The 17,521-nt window shown below is 38.5% G+C and overlaps 1 protein-coding gene and 1 long non-coding RNA gene across 4 annotated transcripts; one reads left to right on the top strand and one right to left on the bottom strand.

Annotated features, from left to right (window-relative positions):
• Positions 1-7,108: 7,108 nt before the first annotated feature.
• On the bottom strand, positions 7,109-9,003 carry LOC149989297 (uncharacterized). 3 transcript variants are annotated; one of them, XR_016503039.1, is made up of 3 exons: positions 7,897-9,003; positions 7,625-7,688; positions 7,109-7,210 (listed from the first exon to the last, which is right to left on the bottom strand). It is a non-coding gene; the product is annotated as an uncharacterized LOC149989297 (long non-coding RNA). The 3 variants fall into 3 exon arrangements; XR_016503038.1 differs by having other exon boundaries at positions 7,109-7,222; positions 7,897-9,000; XR_016503040.1 differs by having other exon boundaries at positions 7,109-7,688; positions 7,897-8,326; positions 8,579-9,000.
• On the top strand, positions 9,001-16,038 carry LOC112282574 (uncharacterized). The gene is made up of 3 exons (XM_024520332.3): positions 9,001-9,705; positions 9,896-15,580; positions 15,725-16,038. The coding sequence occupies exon 2, from the start codon at positions 10,018-10,020 to the stop codon at positions 15,514-15,516; it is 5,499 nt and encodes a 1,832-aa protein (XP_024376100.1). The 5' UTR covers positions 9,001-9,705; positions 9,896-10,017; the 3' UTR covers positions 15,517-15,580; positions 15,725-16,038.
• The last annotated feature ends 1,483 nt before the right edge of the window (positions 16,039-17,521 follow it).

The following is a 17,521-nucleotide window of genomic DNA, read 5'->3' as shown; positions in this document are numbered from 1 at the left end:
TTTACACAAGAATATTTTTAAGGTAGACATTAATCTTGTTCTTGTATTAAAAGAGAGGCATGAAATTATTATTGTTACAAAAAACGACATACTTTTTTATTTGAATTGGACATGAAGTAAAGGATCCTCCATATTCCTTCTAGTATCTTGACCTTTCTTCCATATCTAATTTACAAAGTTTTTTGTTCCATAAAAGCTTTAGACTACTTTAAGCTCAAAGTAAGACTTTTACAGAAAGGAAACACCAAAAAAACAGAAGGAAAAAAAAAAAAAAAAAAAAAAAGGAAAAGTTTTCTATTCTTTTTTGCAAAAACAATCCCTTATATTAATTTAGGATTAATCACAAAAAGAAAAATTCCACTGATATTAGACTAAAATGGGTATATCTCCTTACCATCTTTGTAGAAACAATCTCCCTTCAATATGAGTTTGTTAAAATATTTAGTAGCCATATCTTCTAATAAAACATATTGTCGAAGTACATTCTTTTTGGCAATGTTATAATTATAACTACTAGAGAGAATTGTAGTCTTAATGTTTTCATAGTTTGCATTGGGTCACGTGTAAATCCTTCTCACCCAGCATGTTGTTTACAGAAAAGCACACTTTTGATACTTTTTTTGCCCATTTCTTTTTCATAGATTTAATCTTCGGTAAATCTTTGTAAGCCTCATCGCTTTGTTTTATCCCCTCAGTTTGCCTCATCTGCTGCAATCCCATCAAAGCTTACTCTAATTTTCCTGCTAATTTTTGGATATAAACTCAGATTTAGGATTGGCAATTAGTTTTGAACAAATAAGGATGTACATTTTGTTGTTAATATCATGCTGATGTTAACATCATTTTGTGCGTAATTGGACACCATATCAGTAGCATGATCCTCAAGTTTTGAATTTTGTAAGTTATTTTATTTTATTCTAAAACATGGTTATTTATTTGTTTATTTCTCTTGGTATTTATTTATGAATTTGTGTTGTGGTTTAGAGGTTCAGGTGGTGCACAATATGCATCATGATGAGTTTAAAGGAAAATCTTTAAGAAAATTAGAAAATATCGAAACGATTAAATTCAAATAGCTTTAAATTATTAATTTTAATTTTAAAACTATTCTGATCTATAAAAATATGTGTATGTGTGTGTGTATATATATATATATATATATATATATGCAATATTGATAAAATTATTTCATTTTTAAATTAAAAAAACCATAATTTGACTATTTGTCATAAAATATAAACATCCTAAATCTATATTTTAAACTTATTGTATAAAGTATAAAAAATTATATATATATATATATATATATATCACATGTATAATATTTACTTTTTATGATGTGAAAAGCTTTACGTGTTTTTTTTTAAATATATTTTTAAAAAATATTATTTTATGCTCTTAATTTTTTAATATATATGTAAATAGCTTATGTATTAAATTAAGAAGTACCTTTATTTGAATGTTCGAAGATTTTATATTGCAAGATAATTATATGTTGTGTAGAAGTAATGGTTCTCTGTGATAAGACAATTTTATTTTGTAGAAGAAAATATTAAAAGAATTTGGTCATGTTGAATATTCATTCATGCAACTTAACACATGTTTAACAAGCAGTGTGAGCTTTTCTTTTAATTATCACCATAATTCTATAGAAGAAAAATTACAATGCTCATATTTTGAATCCCCTTGACATCTCTATAGAGTAAACAGAACCAATTTTATTCCTAAAAAAAGGTGTGTACAATGTGAGTTCCTTGTAAAGACGAGAAGTGGAATTCTAAAAAATTCTTTCATTTTACTTTGTGTGAGGGAAGAGAGTTCAATAATTACTTCTTATTTATTATAAATAGAAGTATTCTATTTTAGATAAGCTTATATGAAGAGCTTTAGTTGAATATGTTATTGATTGACTATTGTTTGAGGAAGATATATGTACATCAAACAAGAAACTAATTTTTCCATTGTAGAAAAGCAAAGAACACTTAAGATGGTCTTTGTGGCGACATTAAAAGGACCTTGTTATTTAGTTTTTGTTAGTTGATACATGCTCATCTTAAGTTTATTATTTGTCTTAGATTGTCTTAATTAAGATTCCAATAAGAATTTTGTTGGTCTTTTCAACAAGACTTGAAAATAATAAGGTGAAGTTTGCTAATGTTTAAGTTACAACTTCTCAAGTAGATTACATATCATTTTTTTGGCAAAGTACAATCCTTGGTTAATTATTATCTCTAATGGATATATATATTTACAAATGACTTGATTGTAGAAGAATTTAGAAACTACTTCTATTGTACATTTCTTAACTATTGGGACTTTGGCCCATTTTATCAAATAATCAATTGCTACAATCATATAATCATCTTGTCTTGCAATGATAGATAGCAGACCAATAAATTTGATTTCATATTTTTTAAAAGCTCTAATAGAAAGAATTGGATGGATTTTGGTGTAACATGAAAAGCGCTTGGCATATGTTTGATAAAATAGATAACTTTTGTAATACTTATTATAATTTTTGAAAATAGTATAACAAAAGTATCATATTGTCAAAATCTTTTGAGTGATGGATTTGGTGGCAAAGTAGATTATGATAATCTATAGTTGATTTACAACTCTCTTGGATAGAATTTGTTGTTAATCAAAGTGAACAGAATATATTTTATGAATAGGAATTTTTTTTGTATGTTGATATATCTTTTTCAAAATGTAAGATTTGTCAAATATTTGATGATAGTTGCATAGTCAAAATCCAACTTGTCTTTAAGTCTTGTTATTGCATAATACTCACCTTTATTAATTAGATTTTTTTCTTTAAAATTGAGGATATGCTTAGTTACAAAAGTAGCTTTGCATACACTATTCTTTCTTTCTTCATATATTTGATTTTTGAATCAAACTATTAAAAAAAAATTATGAATTGAGTTGTCCTTTCAAAAAAGATGATTTATTATATTAATTATTTTAATTTGTTAGTATTGTAGTAGACTATAGTTAAAAAGATATTTAATAGCAAATAATGCTTGAACTTTGTACAAAAAAATAGGAATGCTATTGGTAATTTCTTGACTAAGAGATATTTCGTTATGAAATCCATCAACAATTAATTTGTATAATATACTAGATATAGATATTTTTTGTTATTATTTTTTAATATAATTGGGCATACCACTACTTTGGCATTGATGGATTTATAATGAACTTCTTGCCTTAGTAAGAACTTGGAAATATTGAGTCACTTGCTAACTTTTCTTTGATGTAATCTAATTTTTTCACATATTTAAGGCTCCAATCAAATTCAATGTCTTTCTATGTCAATAAAGTAATAGACTTTGCTATAATTGAGTGATCCATTTGTTCTTTACTCAAAATCATGTCTTATATTCTAATTCAATATTGTGGCCTTTTACTACTTGACTTATTATGTCTTTGATTTCTTTTTTTCTTTTATGATGTTTTGTAAGTTAGTCAATTCTTTTTTGTATGTTAATCTATCATATTTCTACAAGATCATCACTTCAACTTCATTTTATATTTTTTTTGATGGTGCATTCTAAATAGTTTATTTTTACCAACTTTATTCTTAAGTTAGAAGCTGTGATTTGTCTTGGGTTCCAATTTCTTTCCTTTTTAGGACAATCAGATGCATAGTGTCTTTACTTATTGCAACTATGGCACACCATAAACTATATAATATATTAAGCGAGTGGCCTTTTAGACAATAGATTTTTAGTTTGGATATTTTGACTCTATACAACAAATAATTTCACATTATAAAATTCTTCTATAAGCTTTGCAACTATAGCCCTTTTTAAGGCTAATACTACCATTAGGATTGCATAGATAGTGTTAGAAGTTATTCTAATTAAGTTTGCTCCTTATAAAACTACCATTATCATGATTTTTGGCATTATTAACTTAACAATCTAATCTTCTTTCTTTTAAGTTAAGATTAAAGCTACATTTAACAACATTGGTTCTTCTTATGTAACTATTTTTTAAAATTGATAGTATCAGTCTTTAGAGGAAAGTCCAAAGTTTTTATAGGTTGATACTAACAATCAAAGCTGTAGTAGTTATTGGATCCAAAGGCATACCACATTCCACATTTGAAGCTTTTCTTTGATGTTTTAAGATGAAATCTTTCATTTCTTTTAATCTAATAGCAAATTCCATCACCAATCCAACTTCTTTTCTATTCTAATTCTTCTTTTGATGCATCAAACTCAATTAATTGATTAAAACTTGATAACTTCTTTTTTCTTAAAATAAATTACATAAAGTTATAATAACATCATCTTGTTGGCTTTCATAACTTTGGTTTGTCCTTTATACTACTAAGATGACTTGTCCTTGAAGTGAATTGACAATATGAATAGCTATGATGTCTTATCTTAATCACCATTAGCCATATAAACTTATTGAAATCACCTTAAAAATTTATCCGGATTTGCTTTGTCAACTCCAACAAAGACTACTATGGATACTATGGTGGCAATTGTCATCATGGTTATTATTTAAATAAAATTGCCTTGATTGCTGCTAGTAGCTAGTTGGATTATTCTTCATTTTTTTTTAATATTTATATACAAAGAAATCACTTTGTATCTTTGGTGAGATTCCTTGCAATAAAACCTAATATTACTTATACATTAAAAGAACCTTTATTAAACAAGAATTTAGCACATTAATAATTTAGGTGAATAAAAATGCCATTCTAAGAGTAAATCTTGGATAGCTATTCCACAAATTATAATAATTGTGTTTGACTAGTTGGATGAAAATTAAAATGGATGAAGACTAAGATAGATAAAGATCTAATCATGGTAGAAATTAGGATTAGAATAGTAGCTAGGATTTGGAAGAAGAAGAGGGAGATTTAAGAACTTTCAACATTCTCTCTTCTCAGATTCTTCTGTGACTTGTAGATATTGTTTGTAGTGTTATTATTATCGAAGAGTTGTAGGAGTGGATATAATGTTAGAGATAGATTTATAAGAACTAGTAAAGGCTAAAGAAGCCAGTTTAAAGCCAATGTATATTGTTTATATTAATATATATCCAATGTTATAAACTTTGGTATTAAAGGAGACAAAATCCTATATTGTTAGATTTTTTCATTGTATGGGTAATTTTGGCTTATACTAATAGGTGAATTTTGTAGATCAAGTGATTGTATAAAGAGATCTAGGTCAAATCTAAGTAAAAAGGCTATATCTTGTTATAGATCTAGGTTTGAAAGATTTAAGATTAAAGTCAAATATTAGACTTAGGAGAAGTGCCCAAGACAATAACTCATATTTTTTGGAAGTTAGAAAGGAGAGGTGGTTATTACTTGCATTCATGGAGATAATCACACTTTCACAACCTTGTCTCTATTGCAATTTCAATAAGTTGTTTACAACCTTGTTTTGATCTTTGGGTATATGTTCTATCTCTATTGATTTAAACTATGTTTTCAATTTCTCAATAATAATCGGCTAAGTTGTTCAAACGGACCTACCATTCTCCAACTACTTATTTACAAACAAGTTTTGTGTCATGTGTTATAAACAAGTCAATTACCTCTTTTTCCTTAGCTATCTCCAATTCCGCTATCAAGGCCATGTATTTAATGTAACAATGTGAGGTTCCATCGGTACCACAAGTAACAAGTAAAACATGGAAGTACCACCCAAAGCCGGTCTTGGAAGAGGCTCCCTCGGTGGGCGAGCCGCGAGGGCTTTTTGTTTGTTGTAGGGCGGTGGGGAACAGACTCACCCCTATCACCGCTGGCCATCGGAGTTTACGAAGCAAAGAAGAATTCACAACAAAGAAAAGTTCATTAGAAGAATGCGATAATGCAACAACAACAACAATCTCCGCAGCGCAAGTGTAAGTGTGTGGGGCATTCATTGTCCAACAGTGTCCTTCCCTGCTTGTGCCTGCTTTGCTTTTTTCACGATGATGCCTCGACTTGGTGTGTGGTTTCCTGTTTCTAGGGGCCTCGATGTTGTTAGTGGGGGCAGGCTGATTTTTAGCAACCCAGCTGGTGATGATGGGCTGGGGTTCAAGCCATAGAGGCATCGAGGGGCGATGCTGCTGCGGTGGATCCGTGCCCTAATGCGTCAAGATGCTGGTGCCTTCGTCCATGGACGTCGGCGTCCGATTCTTGCCGCTTGGTGCTATCGGCCAAGGACAAACCCTCCAATGCACATTAACTCGACCTGCCGCTCTGACAAATTGCTGCACTTGCTCTGACTCTGTTTGCTTCTTCCACGAGATTGAGATTGTGGGGTCTGATCATTCCCCTTGTTTGGTTCATCGCTGGCTCATTCATTCATGCACTGGACAACGGATATTCGTTGGTCCGGGGAACTCTTTTGGGCAACCCTGTGGAAAATCTGGACCCCTTCGCCTGTGGAAAAGCCCATGGAAGTGTCCCCCATTGGGAAAACCTCGCTGAGCAGAGAACAGGCCTCCGAATTTGCTATCCCGCCGACAGAAAATCGTAACAAATGGTGTGAAAGGCGAGGAAATTTCAGCGATATATATATATATATATATGTATATATGTAAATGTTCGAGTGATGGTGCTGTCAATCCAAAATTTATGGAGATTTTGGACAAGCCTTGGACAGTCCCATCTGTACACCAACATTTTTTTTTTCTATTTCCTTTTTTCTGTTTTTTTAACTCATATGTCTGTGCCTTGCCTCTACGCACAATTCTAATGTCCAGAAGATTTCATACTGTTCTCAGTGCCGAGGAAAAAATTGATGCAGCGGGAGGATATCTCCCCTAGTGTTCTTGGTACGTTCAGCAACAGGGTCCCTGCCATGTATATTCTCCTGTGTTATTGTTATCATTAACTTCTTGTTGGTTTGTTGCAACTGTACTGAATGGAGCTCTGTTGAAACTTTGAGAAAACTGGGTGCTGCAAAGGAGACAATATCAGGTGTAGAAGATTGGTCCCTTAGAAGAGCATTTCTCAACACCTCCATGAACCGTGACCAGCTAGACCAACTTGTTGCAACATATCCTCTGTTTGTGTGCAATCTTTGAGATGTGGGTAGACACGGAGGATGCCAAAAAGGCTACAGTGCTGCTTTGACTCTGGAAACATAAGTCAATGAAAAGTATCTGGGCAGCTTATATGGGATTCGATTTCATTAAGTCATCCAGGCTGGTGAGTGGTAACTCAAACCCACAAGAGCACTTTTTCCCAGCTCTGCACAACACACTTGTAATCGTCCAAGAAACATTACAAATCTTCTGAAGCTTTCTGTGGACATTTAACACTGTCTAGTCTGTTCATTGTAGATATGTAATTATTGTTTTTATGTCAATGATGCTGAAGTGTAGCTCTCACTGGACGAGGAGCCTGACATGTAAATGTTGATGCATGGATTGTAGAACAAGTTTGTATTCTGCCCAAGTTTGCTTGGAAGGCATATTCTGATTTTGACTGAAGTTATTCCATCCAACTATACCAATTGATCTGAAAGCATTTTGATCAACAAGCAACCATTTATAGCCCTACTGGAACAATCTGGAAGTGGCTCAAGGGGTTGCCTGAATGTAACATAATTGAAGTTGCAAAAATATCTAGCCTAGTGTGCAGAGATTCTTGGAGACAACCTACCAGCTGATATGGAAGTGCCTTGCAATCTTGACGCCATGTGCGACAAATAGCTAGGGACATGGATCTGTCCAAAAGAAGAACATAAAAAAGTGGTGTTAATTTCACAAAATGAATAGCAAGTCTAACACATTTCTCATTACACAGGACTATGCCCCAATCAAAAGTTCCAAAACAAGCATTTGCCATCAAATCTCAATGTTGAGATATTGTTTCCATAGTACAGGCTTACACTGTCCCTACTTGTCAGGATGATTATTGCTTCAAAATCTTACCTCAAACTGTTGGGGTTTCTTTGGAGACCAAAGACCTCAATGTCTCTCCACAGGATCTCCAGATTGACAAACATGCCATGTGAACATCATCCCAATTATGATTCCTCAATTTCACAAACTGAAACACACAATCAACCTGTAGTAGCTACAATATTCACACTATAATAAAAACACATTTTAGTATTACGTCTTCCATAGCCCTAACTCTAGCAACCTTGACACAAAGTCAGACACCAGCCAAGCTTGCAATCTCCATTCATTCAATTCCTGCGCCTCAAACGGCCAAAAACCACAACATACCCCTCAAATTCTCCTCTCAGACAACTTGCTCACACACATCGACAACATTACATTTCCACTCAATCCACCATTTTCCGGCTCCATTTGCTCCTCGAAGTGGAATGTTCCAACAACCAATCTTCTGGTCTCCCTAGGATCCCCAACTCACATATTAATACCTGCAAGAATCTCAAAACCTTGATCTCCTCAAAAGTACCCATAAATCTTTTCAACTTTTTATAAATTCTTCAACACAATCCGAAATCATATTTCCTCTAGCAAATTAGTAGATGGTTGAATGAAAACCCTAAACCCTGAAAGGCGGGAAGTCCTCTCACTCCCTCACCCCCTTATGCACAAAACCTCATGGGAACTTAGAAATTGATAATCAATTTTCACACACCTCCCAATTCATACAAGACAAAGACAAGTCGAGAATGAGAACTCCTGCGAGCCTTGAGCAAAAGAAAACGAGAGGAGGGAGAGATTTCATGCATAACTGATAATCGTGTAACAGTAGGAAACGAAAAGGACCCTTTCCCTTCCTCTCTTTCTAGTGAGACCCGTAAGCTTCCTTCTGGTCCTCGTAAGAACATTCCCTCTAAGCACTGCACACAACGGATACGGGGGAGAGAAAGACACATATACACACACACTCATACAGAGAGAAAACTTCGGAACCATCACCAAGATTATCGTCTCGAGCATTGCGTGGTTTGTTTCTGGTACGGCTGTGGCTTGCTCGCGAAGAGGGGTTTCTTTCTCGTCGTAGGGTGTGAATTAATAGGATTTCTGGCTTTAGGAAGGGGTATGCGAGGATGAGTTTTTGGTTGGGTTAGGGTTTGATTAGATTGAGGTGCAAGAAACCGAAAGCAGAGAGCTGGGGTTGGGAGCACTGCAGGAAGAATCGCTTAATTCGTTAACGGATTGAGCTTATGAGGGGTGGAAGAAAGGAGGAGGGAAGTTTGTGAGGGGTGGCGGGTTTGGGGTTCATGTTGCGGTGGTAGTTTGAGTTTGAGTTTGAGTTTGGTGATGGCGATGGTGATTGCAATTGTGATGGCGATGGGGAGAGGGGGTTGTAGCATTGGTGGTGATGAGAAGGGATGTCGCGGTGAGGTATTTCTGTGGAGGGCGTGAACCGGAGTTAGGGGTGGTGATACTGTTGGTTCTTGGGATGGCGATGTGCTGGGCAACCTCGGGAGTTGTTCATGAGGCTTGCGTAGGACGGTCGATGGAAGGATGCTGTGGAGGTGGCAATATGGTTGTGAAGAAGCGCTGTTTTGCTCATGAGTTTTGTGGACGTGTAAGCTAGGGTAGAGTTTCGGGTGGGTTGTAGATGGAGGGCGACCAGTCAGATTGTGTAGAAAATGTGGGTTCCTTTCGGCGCGGAGAACATAGGAGGATCTTGAGTGAAGCATTGCGAACTGATAAAACCTTCAGGATATCTAGGCGGGGAGATGCAGACACTGGGTACTTCATGGTATCTGGGAAGTGAGAATTGGTGACGCAGTCACTTCATCATCGCAAGAGGTTAGTTCCGTTGGAGTATTTTGTCACTGTTGTCCTCTAGGGACTCCTAGCATGTAGTTATTACGGTCGTGGTAATTGGTGATTGTTTCTTTCATGAAAATGAATTATGTCACACCCTTCCTGTTTCATTGTCATCGTGATTGACAATTCGGAATTAATGAAGTTTTTTCTTTTTTTGCATGACTTGCAGAATATGGGGTAATTTACACGGATTTAGTTTTTCTGTTTACTCTTTAATTTGGAGTAGTTTAGTGTCCATCACTATCTTCTTGCTTCGAATGCAGTCTGCGTAGGGCATCAGTATGCCCACGAATGCCCGTAGATCGTAGGCAATGTCAGCAATATAGCATCATGAGAGTACATTCGACATGGAGGGAAGCTTTTGATGTGATTGGGATGAGAGGAATGGATAGGAATGGCAATGTCGGTACGATGGGAGAGAGATCGGGTTATGATAGTTTCCCCATTGTGTACAAGCGAAAGTTTATGAATTTGGATGCCCTAGCGGATCCAAAGCCGCCGCGACCTTCACCTATTCTAAACGACGACTGCAGGTCTGCCGATTTCGCAGTCGTTCAGCGGAATGTCTCATCGCCGCAGCAGAGGCAGTTGACAGTGGAGCAGTTCTGGGGTGATCAGACTAGCTCAAAGGTTGTGGACCGAATTTCTCTTATGAACAATGCGCGTGATGAAGTGCCCGCTGTTGTGTCATCTCCCTTGCAATTTGAAGATTTGGACTTCGCAAGACCTGCTTGTGAAAACAAGGCCATAATGAAGCTTAAGCCTGTGGAGAAGCGTTTAGCTATTGATTTGAATAGAAATCCGGATTTTGAGAAAGTACAGATTGTGGGGAGAAAGCAGATGGACAGACTAAAGGGCATGCGGAAAGCTGGCCCGAATCTGGAGGGCAAACTGCCTCATTCAACCAGCGAGGAGCTTAATAAGAAACGACGAATGGAAAGGCCACCAAACGAAGGGGTGAAGAGAGGGAGATATGCGGGAAGATATCGGCCAGGTAAACGGCCCAAACTTGTTTTGGGTAGGAACCATAAACTCGAAGTGGACTATCATACAGGTGCTAAACAAGAGTCTCCTTGGTCTGCCGATTTTCTTCAAATCAATGGAAAGGAAGAGCGAGCATACCCAGCTGTACGACCACATATGCATTCTGTGGAAAGGAGTGCACTCCCAGTGCCCTGGAACGAGGATGGATCTAGTTCCCAAACGCAAACCGAGGACGACATGCCAGCAAGAATTGATAATGGGCAGATTAGGCGAGTACAGCAGCAGGGGGTTTCAAGCGAGGCAACTCAAAGTGAAACAGCTACTGAGACAGATTCGGATTTACCACGCTTGAATAGAGAGGATCAGGCAAAGCGCTTTAATTGTAATGAGCAAGAAAAAGAGGAAGAAGAAGAAGACGAAGATGAGTCTGATTATGATCGAATTCCGATAGATTTAAATGTTCTCCCAGAACTATTAATGAGTGCAAGGTCACGGAGGTGGAAGCGTGCGCATGGGCAGAGGAATGAATCACAGAAATGTAGAAGACCCGCCCTCAAGCGTGCTGAGATTCATCAGCAGCTACAGCCATTGGACCAGAAGAAAGCTGTCCAGGCTAACCAGGTCGTGAAGTCTTTGTGGCCTCTACCACGTGGTCCACAGCCACATGATTCACATGAATCTCTGTCGAATGAAGGCGCTACTGATCTCGTCACCTCAAATCCTGTTAAGTATGTATCGCTAAAACATTTGCGAAATCCAGTGGGGCGTAAGAAAGCGAATGTCCAGTTTGAATTGGGGGAGTCAATGACGGTAGTGGATCAAATTTCGAAAGTTAGTACGGTCAAGATTGTTCAGCCTGAAGTGCCGAGAGCGCCACTGTTGAAAAGAATGGCGGAACCTAGATTGAAGAAATCAGAAGTTTCACCTCCAGTTCATTTAGAAGCCGACGGAGTTGCTGGTGCGAAACACACTGTGGTGAGGCTATCTTCCTCATCTGAAGAGACTGAAAGTGACTGGGAGCAGGAAGTTAATCGTTTCAGGGCAGTACCAAGACCCCAACGGGTAGAGCCGCAGGGGCAATCTTCAGGTTTTCTATTTAATAGAACTGCTCTAGCGGCCAAGGATTCTGGTTTGGCTCAACCGAGAAGAGACGTAGGAGACTGTTCTGTTACCAACAAGGCAATGCCTGGGAAATTGTACACTAATCTTCATGTCAATAGAATAGAGAGAGATGCTGGTTTTCTAGGAAATGTAGGATTATCCGGGAAATCATTATTGGTTGCTGATCCTTCAGACGACTCGGAAACGGAGAGTGATAATGAATTAATATGTCTGGGGGTTAATCCCCCTAAGTGCTTTCCAACACTGCTGAAGGCATCACAAATTGGTATAAACCAGCAGAATGGTGAAAGAGGAAAGAGCTTTGGACTTCTGAAGTCTACATATGTCAAGAAACCTGAGAATGGGATGAGTGATACGAGTAATGTGCAATTCTCGTCTGTTACCCTGAGGAATAGCAGTATTACTCCAGTTAGCTCTCCTGTTAGCAATGTCGGAGGGTTCTCAACATCGAAACAGCCTGTAGGATTGTTGTCCGGAGAAGTTGAAAGAGCCAAGATTATCAGATCACCGCAGGTGAGACCACTAGTAAATGGAGTTGGTAGTAACAGAGCAGATTCCAAATTCTCACTACATCCCTCGCGAAAGGATAGAAACCAAAAGAACAGTGGCGGGTCTGTACTCCAAGGTGGTGCGAATGATGGTTTTAGACATTTTGATGCGGCTAAGGGCTCTGAAGTAGTTTCAGAAGCTCATTACTCGGGCTCTTATTCCGTATTAGCCAGCAGCCTTAATAACCCAGTGAAACTGAGAACGAAGAAGCCTGTAATTCAAAATGGTGCGGTTGTAGCTGATTCACTTGTGAAACTGAGAACAAAGAAAGCCCGAAATATAAATGGTGAAGTTGTAGGGGCGCAGGGCCATGCTGTTTCCAGCAAAATGAATCCTCGGACGAGAAAGCTTACTCACACTATGCAGAAATTTGTGACTCAGAAAGCAAATAGACGACAGTGGAGGGAAGTAGACTTGAGCAAGATTGATCCTAAGGCCTTGATAGGCCGAACTTGCAAAGTATTTTGGCCCTTGGACAACGATTGGTATCCAGGAGTCATCCACGACTACAATCCTCAAACCAAGATGCATAGGATTGATTACAATGATAATGAGATTGAAATGGTGTTGATATCGAAGGAGCGATGTAAGCTGAAACTGTCTCCTGAAGAGTGGGTTGAGCTTGAGACCTCTACCCGTGATCAGGCATTGAATAGAAATCATCTGGGTCCAGTTGAGAAGGTAACATTAGCGAATACAGTCGAAGATCAAGAGAAGTTAGTTCATGGGGATCTTGTGTGGGCCAAAGTGAAGGGGTGGCCCATGTGGCCAGCATTTGTCATGGATGAGGATCATGCAGCTGCGTGTGGTATGGAGCCTGGCAAGAAGGGTATGGTTCCTCTTCAATTTTTTGGCAGCTACGATCATTGTAGGTTCAGTTACAAAAAGTTGGTGATCTTTTCGAAAGGTTTGATGATGAAGTTCCATACCAAGTGTAAGCGGGTGGTTTTTGTACAAGGACTGGAGGAAGTAGAGAGGTATTTGAAAGAATGCAAGCTTCCTGATAGCATGTCCCACCTGCTTGATGATGGGGATGGTGTGCATGGGGTAATTGAGAGACAAAGGCAGGAAATTGAGGAGAACTGGCCAGAGCCAGAGCCAGAGCCAGATGTGCAAGAAGGTGGTGGTGAAGGCAAAAGAATGAGGAGAAGGCGAGTCAAGCGCGTCGTGGCTTTTCCTCTTCAGTTGGGTGCACTTACGATTCTGAGCCTTGGGAACGTTGTGAGGGACAGCGAGCATTTTCATGATCAGCAATATATTTGGCCCGAAGGCTACACAGCAGTGCGTAGCTTTCCGTCAGCTAAGGACCCTGATGCTTTTGTCGAGTACAAGATGCAGGTGTTCAGGGATCCCATAATACAGTCGCTACCCACGTTTCGTTGTACTCCTGGAGACGACACTCCTGTTGAAGGTCCGTCTCCCTATTTATGCTGGAAAAAAGCTTTCCAGAGGCTGCGAAAGGCTCATATGAAAATGGGAAAAAATCCTGAGCTGGACAAGCGGATGCAGTACAGATCTGCTGCACATATGTTTGGATTTAGTAATCCCCGAGTTTCAAAGTTGATTCAGGCCCTTCCAGGCGCAAGAGCTTGCACAAAATTTACCAATTGGACAGTAATTGCCCCAGATGAAGATGTGGAGGCTGTGCTACCCGCGGGTTACAAACCTGTTCACATATCGTGGAAGCATCTGGACCGCTGCACAGTTTGTTACCTTGATGAAGAATACGTTGACAATCTTCTGCTGCAATGTGACAAGTGCCGGATTATGGTGCATATGAATTGCTACGGAGAGCTGGAACTTCCGGATGGAGATTTATGGCTGTGTAACTTATGCAGACCTGATGCGCCCAAGACCCGACCTCCTTGTTGTCTTTGTCCTGTCACGGGTGGGGCGTTGAAGAAGACAATAGATGGTCGCTGGGCTCATTTAATGTGTGCTATGTGGATACCTGAAACATGTCTTGTAGATGTTAAACGAATGGAACCTGTGGATGGAATTAACGCAATCAGCAAAGAACGTTGGAGGCTAACTTGCAGCGTATGTAAAGTACCTTATGGTGCGTGTATAAAATGCTCCGTGAATAGTTGTAAAACTGCTTTTCATCCTCTTTGTGCTAGATCAGCTGGCCTTTACATGGAGGTTCTGGAAGAGAAGCTGCAGGTGAATGGGGAAACAGAGTTGCGGCTGCTTTCTTACTGCCGGAGACACAAGCAATCAACAAGTCCAACTTGTGACGTTGCTCAACCAATCCCATGTGCTAAGACTGATTGCTTGTCATACCAACCTCCCTTGACATCCTCTGGCTGTGCTCGGAGCGAGCCTTACAATGCAGCAGCAAGACGAGGGCGTCGAGAACCTGAAGCGCTTGCTGCAGCTCTTGCGAAGCGCTTGTTTGTTGAGAATCTCCCATATAGAGTTACTGGTTGTAGACAAAATCCCCCATTGAAGATAGGAGACTGCAGTAGTAAAGGAAATATGGGGTACATGCTATGGGAACCCAGTAAAGGAACTATTGGTGGAGAGGATCTCCCTGTCTCTACTCCTACAAAGTCTGGTGAAGATGTTCAGGTCTTGTCGATGTCAGACAAGTTCCGTAGAATGAAATCATCTTTGAGCCAGCGCCTTGTATTCGGCAAGTCAGCGATTCACGGGATGGGAGTGTTTACAAAACAGGTGCACTATGCAAATGATATGATTATCGAATATGCAGGTGAAGTTGTGAGGCCTGTAATTGCTGACATCAGGGAAAGGAGATTCTATGACTCACTTGTTGGAGCAGGAACCTATATGTTTCGAATCGATGATGAGCGTGTGGTAGATGCCACTCGTGCTGGCAGCATTGCACATCTTATCAATCATTCGTGTGAACCCAATTGTTACTCGAGGACTGTTACAGCCAGTGGAGAGGATCGGATTATCATTTTTGCGAAGCGGAACATTGAGATTGGAGAGGAGTTGACATATGATTACAGGTTCATGTCGAAGGACGAAGTTCTTACCTGCTACTGCGGGTGTGCTGGGTGTAGAGGATCTGTCAATGTTGTGGATAGTGATGGGGATCCTACAAAATTGAGTGTACCACTATCAGAATTGATAAAGTTGCCTGCAACAACACGAGGACACACACATTAGAATTCTCTCATGCAACTGCTACCTTACAGTTTCTTGATTCAGCGTGCTTAGGCCCTCTTCGCATGTAATGCTCTTCACCCTCTATCGGTCTTAAGTGTGTAGTTTCTGTTCTTTTGCATTTGCAGAAGCAGACAGTGCAAACAATCAACGAGCTATTCTACAATTTACTCGGCTTTATATAATTAACCTCTCTTTTTCTTCTTTACAGATTGGTTTCAGAAGGTGCTATAATGGTTTCCTACACTGAACGACTACAACCAGCTCAAGTTGGACATAGCTTGGAGGCGGGTGCAAACCCAGCTAGAAACAAGAGGAGCTTACTCTGGAGATCAACACGAGTTGAACACTCCATGTCTGAACAATTATGCATCTGGGGCTGTAGCAATTTTTAGGGCTGCCATGTATTGGGCACTATTCAACATTGAATTTGGACCTCCTGCTCTGCATGATTGAAGGCCACCCATGTTTTTGGGTGCAACAGACTTCCAAGAGCGATGATAATTGCATGGCTTCTTCTATGAATGAGTTGATGTGTCGATACAAAGTGGGATATTTGCATGAACTTTAGGTTACTAGAGGCAGTGAGGCATGTGATTACTTCCTTGATTTCTTGCCCGGTAAACTTTGCACTGTATGATGCATCCATTAGGTCTCTCAGCAGTCCGAATCCCGTTCAGGCAATGGTAGTGCGAACGTGTGGTTCAGTTTTTTCAATGGTATGTTTGAAGACCTTGAAGGTTAGCAGTTTTTTATATTCTATTTTATCCTCTGTTTACTCTGCAGGAGCTCTGAGATGCTCCACATGAGCGTGGGGGGTGGTATGGAGGAAACCAACGAATCTTCTGCAGAAATGAGCTGATGCCTGAAACCCCACATCGTTTGTGTTGATTTACTGACTGCAGCACCCATTCACGATCTGGAAACTTTTGCTAGCTTCTCTTGTTGTAGATAATCGAGATCAGTATATTCAACCTGCCTGATCGTATCCATTGTTAAATTGTGCGTCCTTGCTTAGGATCTAGTTGAGCCTTGTTCTCTGAAGATCGTCTTGGACATCACTGCTCCTCTCAGAATGGGAACTTGAAACACACATGATTTTTTAAGCAATGTTTCAAGAATAAAAATAGAAAGTAAGTTAAATAGATTACTAAATGTTGATTTTTATTCAAGAAGTTATATGTATCTCTCTCTCTCTTTACATATATATATATATACGAGTGTATCCTGGTTATAGAATACTCATCACCTAATATTTCTTGCTCACTTGACAATATTTGTTAGAATGAAGTTCCTTCTTAGGTTGTAAACTTATATCCCCTTACTAATTTTCTTTGCATATTTTACAAAATTTCTGTCCATTGAGCTTATAAATCAAGGGAGGTACATCAATAAATAAATAAATAAATAAATATATATATATATAGTAGTGTAAAAAAGATTAAAAGACTTGGGTCAAAACTTGCACATTTCTTACTATGTAAGCCAATTGAAGGTGGGCTATTAATCTATTATTTATTTTGTTCGATCTTAAAATGCACTATTATTTTAACTGTAAAAAAATAACAAATAACACCGACATCTGTCGACATGTAAGTCCAAGTTAGTGCTAAAGCCTTCACATGCAAATTCTGTTTTTACTTATGTAAAATAAATATTGTAAAAACAAAATGGTGAAATTTACACCTTCGATTTTTCATAACCAACTTCCAATTTTCATCATCTTTGAGATTTTGTAAGTCAATTTCCCTTTGAACCAAACACAGTGTTGTTGTTGTTGTTGTTGTTTTTTTTTTTTTTTTTTTTTTTTAAATTTTCTTCATACCCATCAAAAAAACAAACAAAAAGCAAATAGAAGAAATGAACAACGAATGATAAACACTCTCATCCTCTGAACTCCATCCAACCTATTTGCCGTACATCCAAAAGCCATAAACGTCACACCCAAATGTACTCTTGAGATTTTTACCTAAGACCGTGGACTCAGCCCCGACTTCCGACCTCCCAA

The sequence above is a fragment of the Physcomitrium patens genome, chromosome 5, assembly GCF_059467195.1.
Source record: "Physcomitrium patens ecotype Gransden chromosome 5, ASM5946719v1, whole genome shotgun sequence".
NCBI classification, from domain to species: domain Eukaryota; kingdom Viridiplantae; phylum Streptophyta; class Bryopsida; order Funariales; family Funariaceae; genus Physcomitrium; species Physcomitrium patens.
Note: the sequence above shows the minus strand (reverse complement) of the source record. Positions and strands in the feature narration are given on the sequence as shown.

Bases quoted from the DNA above. Each gene is read 5' to 3' on its own strand.
- LOC112282574 (XM_024520332.3), top strand. From the start codon at position 10,018: ATGCCCGTAGATCGTAGGCAATGTCAGCAATATAGCATCATGAGAGTA.